At 41.7% G+C, this 4959-nt stretch overlaps 1 protein-coding gene across 1 annotated transcript; it reads left to right on the plus strand.

The window, feature by feature from the left end:
* The first annotated feature begins 1169 nt into the window (after positions 1-1169).
* On the plus strand, positions 1170-4520 carry LOC112576093. The gene is made up of 3 exons (XM_025258343.1): positions 1170-1473; positions 3241-3596; positions 3879-4520. Exons 1-3 carry the CDS (start codon positions 1181-1183, stop codon positions 4286-4288), a joined length of 1059 nt encoding a protein of 352 aa, XP_025114128.1. The 5' UTR covers positions 1170-1180; the 3' UTR covers positions 4289-4520.
* Positions 4521-4959: the final 439 nt, after the last annotated feature.

The raw sequence follows: 4959 nt of genomic DNA on the forward strand, positions 1-4959 counted from the left end.
TAAATATCATAAAATTTACATTACTCGGCTACAGCGAGAATTCTTTTATTTACAAAGTAGTAACTAATAGAAAAGTTTTGCAGATAAAAATCTAGACTTAATACTAATTAAAAGACAAATTGATATTTACAATTAAAAGGGAAATTCTTTGGCTTTGCAGTGTTTCCTCCCGTTTTGTAGTCAAGGGAGAGAGGACAGAGATGCTGATATCGATAATAAACCAAATATATATATAACAATTATACTAACATATGCTTACATTTTTATATGCTGTCTATCAAGTGATACTAAAAGTAGTAAATAAAATTGTTGACGGGGAAAAAAATAAAGAATAAGTTGAAAAGTAAATATTAAAAAATATATTGGTGAAAAACGACAATCAAAATGCTCTAAACAATAATACAGTGACTTATTAACTGCCAAAATTAGAAGGTTTGGTTATACTTTTTTCAACATTTATCTGTTTCTAATCTTTAGTAAATTTTTCATTTATCTAATAAAAACTTTTCACTTTTATCAACTCCGTATATTGCAAGCTCATAACAAACATTCTTTTTTGACGGCGAAAATATTAATTCAATTTCTCTTTCTTCCCCCTCTTTCATTATCAACAAATTTTAACATTATTGATAAAACTGTTTCTTTCATGAAGAGACAGGCTGTGAACAAATCATACAAGGGATAAAGATAAAAAACTTTAAATAGGTGATTGCTAGAAGTGGCTAGTGATAGACTGAAGTACTATTCAACCTGCAAAGGAGGTTCCTCTTTGCTCAGTACTTTTTAAAATATATTCAAAGTTTGCACCGCATTCACGCAGGCAATCAAATAAAAGCTCGTAGGTACCTGATGAAGTGAAAAATTTCAAGATGCTAATCGTGTTTCACACTGGAATCAAACCGCCCTCTTGTACCTCTTTTGTCTTATCTACACAGTGATTGTATTGTGATTATTGTCTTTGCACCAGGTTCTGTGGTCCGGCGACAACAGTGACTGTGCCATGCACATGTCCTCCACGTGTGAGTGTCAAGACCCTGGGTCAGGCCGTGTGGTGGACAGGAGAGTGCTATACTGCTGTAATCACACTCTTCCCGGAGCAAGTTCACTGCTACACACGGCGCCTCCCACACTCTTTGTCACCGGACGCCCCGGTACAGGTAAAACTGTGGTGCTGCTGCTGATGGCCATACAGTGGCTGCGGTGTGGTCACCACGTCTACGTTGTCAGTACATGGGATGGGAGTCGTGCAGCGAGCAGCATGTTGTATCACCTGTTGCTGCAGACAGTAAAGAAGCAACTAGCACCAGAGGTATTAGTCAGTCAGCTTCACCTTCTGGATGTTGACCTTGATGGCCACAAAAACGTGGAGAAGGCCGTCAATGACTTGTCACAGGCTGCAAATGGAGGACCGTTGTACGTCCTCATTGACGAAATGGGACACGAAGATATCTCTATCATGGAAGCCCCTAAAATGTAAGATTAAAAACGTGTTTACAATAACTGAAATAAAGTAAGTGATATTTGTACAGAATGAGCGTCTGTCAACAACATCTTATTCCTGTTCATTATTCCAACCCTTTACTTCGGCTGTTAGCACGAGCGGATGCAGCAGCATTCGAAACTGAGTATAAATAGCGGGAAATAATTATTTTGGACCCTCAGCTACCACAAGGTTACTTGTCCCTCCCTCTTCACCCCACCCCCTCTACAGACCTTAATTACCCCCAAGATGATGAGTACTGTTGGTAGAGGAGTAAAAAGGTCAGGTGCCTCAGTATTCCTGCCTGAGCCTCTCCATAAAGTAAGGTGCCGGGTCCTGCTTGGCAGAGGGTCATCCTCCTCTCAAGTAATTCTCGCAGTGTCAATAGCAGTGTCATCCGGTACTCGGACTTTCCGACGGCGGACGTTTCGCCGACAGTCGTTTTGGAGCCGGAAGTTTTGGCGACCGGATTTTTAGCCGAGGGAGGTATAGTCGACGAACATTTCGGCTTGGGGCCCTTAGCCGACGGACGTTTTGTCGACGAACATTTCGGCACTTCATTTCGGCATTTCATTTTAGCCGAAGTCAAGTGTGTGACGCCCCTTAGCTCACACATTTCTCTCGCCATTGTATCAATGTGTGTCTCTACCAGTTCTCACGTTCACCTTCCACCTGGACAATATTTCTGTTTGTCATCTGTCTCACGTTCAATCGAGATAGTGCTTCATTCATTCATGTGCAAGATTCTGAGAAGTAAGTAAGCATCTCTCTCTCTCTCTGACATAATGCGTCGAAAAGTCTGTCTGCGAAACCTCCGGTTAACGAAACCTCCGTCGACGAAACATACGTTGGCTAAACGTCCATCGACTGAACGTCCGCACACGGTGTCATCCCATAATCCCGACTGTGATCATTAGTAGTGATCGGGAAAAAGATTTGTTTACAAGGTATGTTTAGATGATTCAATGATGTGTAAGTGGCGGATGTCAGCGGCAATGGAGCTTCATTGTGTTGCTGCACTGAACCTCAGACCAATGACCTTACATCATTACTGTGGTTACCGTGGTGACAAGAATCAATAATATAAGCTGATAAGACGAAGAGCAAACATTCTGGAAGGGATGTAGAGGAAGAAACGTTTAGAGAACAATTGAAGGCAAGTGCTTGAGAGAAATAAAAGTGAGGCGCAGACAACTGACAGTGGATGCAGACGTGAGCAGACAACTCTTGCAGAGGACAGAGGAAGGGAGTGTCAGGGTCTTTTATTGTTTTGTCTAAACACCAGACATGAAGCAGTTTTGTAAGTTTTAAGGTTCGTGTAGAAAGTTTGCATGGAAGCCCGAGAACAACAAATTACAGTAATTAAGCTTTGATATAAATAACACAGAAGTGGCAAGACTTTGGAAATAAATCAGTATACATGTGTAAATATTGTTATTAAGTCTATTTTATACACACGTACTTGGACACTTCCGTACTTATTCACTGATTCTATTGATACAAAAATTATACAATAGTTTTAAAAGTTTTATTATGTTGACAGATAATTCCTTTTGTCAATCTTAAACTTAATTAGAGTGATGTTGTTTACACTTCATTTTATGAACTTTGTTCCATTCTTAGGAAAATTTCTGTTTCCTGGCGTTGTAAGCAGCATGATTGATGACATAGTGACATTAACATACAATTAATACACCTCAACTACATAAGCAGTGTAACACCTGTATCTCCATCCTCTGTAACACTCATGTCTGTGACAGGAAACACATCCAGACCTTCTGTGAGAAGTTGCTGACACAGGTTCCTCGTCTCCATCTTTGGGCGGCAAGTTGTTACCTTAAGAACTGTCCCCCCGGCTGGCAAGTGGAATATTTAACCAGACCTCTCCGCTCTCCACCCGCTGTAGTCAGGGAAGTCAAGAAAGATACAGTTATCACGAAGGGTCTTAGTATCAAGAAATACAGTGAGCGAGGTGTGCCCGACCACACAGACGGCCCGCCAGTCAGACGAGTACGTCACGATGGTGAGGGTCACTCAAGTGACTGGCCAGGTGAATGTGTGACGTGCGGTCGTGAGGTGGCCAGCTTCCTACACAGTCTCCGTGTTGGTGTTACGGGTATGTAAGGCTAGAATGTAGTTTCGTTACCGTTGACATGAGATACAAGACGTGACACGTAGACGAATCTCTGATAATTTACAGTCAAGTATGGGAGACTGAGGGGAATACATTATAATAATTCAATATGTTTGTTTTATACTCCGTCACAGGTGGCTTGTCATTCTTTCTCAGCTAGCGTATGTGGGTTTGTGTGCGTGCGCCTTTTGGTGTGTGTATGTGCATGCGTGTGTGTTGTATCTTATGCAAGACAACAAATGAATAAACTTTGTATGTTGACAGAGAATAATGAGCTGACAACAGTAAACACCGTCACTTCAACAACTGGCGGCACAACACCCTGTCTACAGTGGAGAGACGTGCTGGTGTTGTACTGGGATTACTATATGTACTCGGGTGTGCTGAAGGGACTGCAAGAAGCGGGTATCCCAGTGCGGGTGATGAAGGATGATGACACCGAGGACGTGGCCACGGCCCGCAGTGACTTGGTGTGGGTGGCGGATGGACGTCATGTTCGTGGTCTGGAGAGAAAAGTCGTCGTGTGTGTTCAGTTCTATGATCGGTACATGTATGATGACGTCAAAAAATATCAGGTTTCAAGACGTAACGCTCGTTATAAATCTGCCAGTTTCCACGCCATATCCCGGTGTACATCACAACTCGTGATTGTGGAGGAGCCACTCGCCCCCTGAACATGCTTCACACTCCCTCACCTGTCACCTGTAGCAATCTGATTTCTGTCTCCTTTACACCAACATCTATAATCAGTTGTAGCATTGTGACATTGTAACATTCTGCTTTTTTGTGCGGGCTACTGTACTCTGCTAAACGACTGTATCAACAGTTTGTATCCTGGAATTTGATGCATGTTCTCGAAAATGTACACGCTACTTTTTTTTAAATAGATAAAATACAGAAATACTAGAATATCATTGTTGTGTTCTATTAGAGAAAAATTGTAAATGATTCTAGACATGCTTTGTTATATCACATACTCACCGTGTACCTTTAAACAGGTGAATATTGACAATGCCGCAGTACCTTTCCTAGTGACATACATTATACCCTAGTGCAGAGAACTAGGAAAACGAGACCACATAAATACAAGTACATAAGACTAATACATCAATCAATCAGACTGAAGAGGTATGACCATTGAGCAGCTCACGGTTCCAGTACATTTTACAGACTCAATCCACCACTCTCGAGTCTGGCATCATGGCGAGGCGGGAAATGTTGAGATTCCAGTTGTGTAATGAACGATACAAAGAACCCACGGACAGCAGAGCCGGCCAATCCACAGATAGTTTATAATATGCGCATGTTTAAAAATTTGCCAATGAAAATGTTGATGCATGTTCTA

The sequence above is a fragment of the Pomacea canaliculata genome, linkage group LG11, assembly GCF_003073045.1.
Source record: "Pomacea canaliculata isolate SZHN2017 linkage group LG11, ASM307304v1, whole genome shotgun sequence".
Taxonomy (NCBI): Eukaryota; Metazoa; Mollusca; class Gastropoda; order Architaenioglossa; family Ampullariidae; genus Pomacea; species Pomacea canaliculata.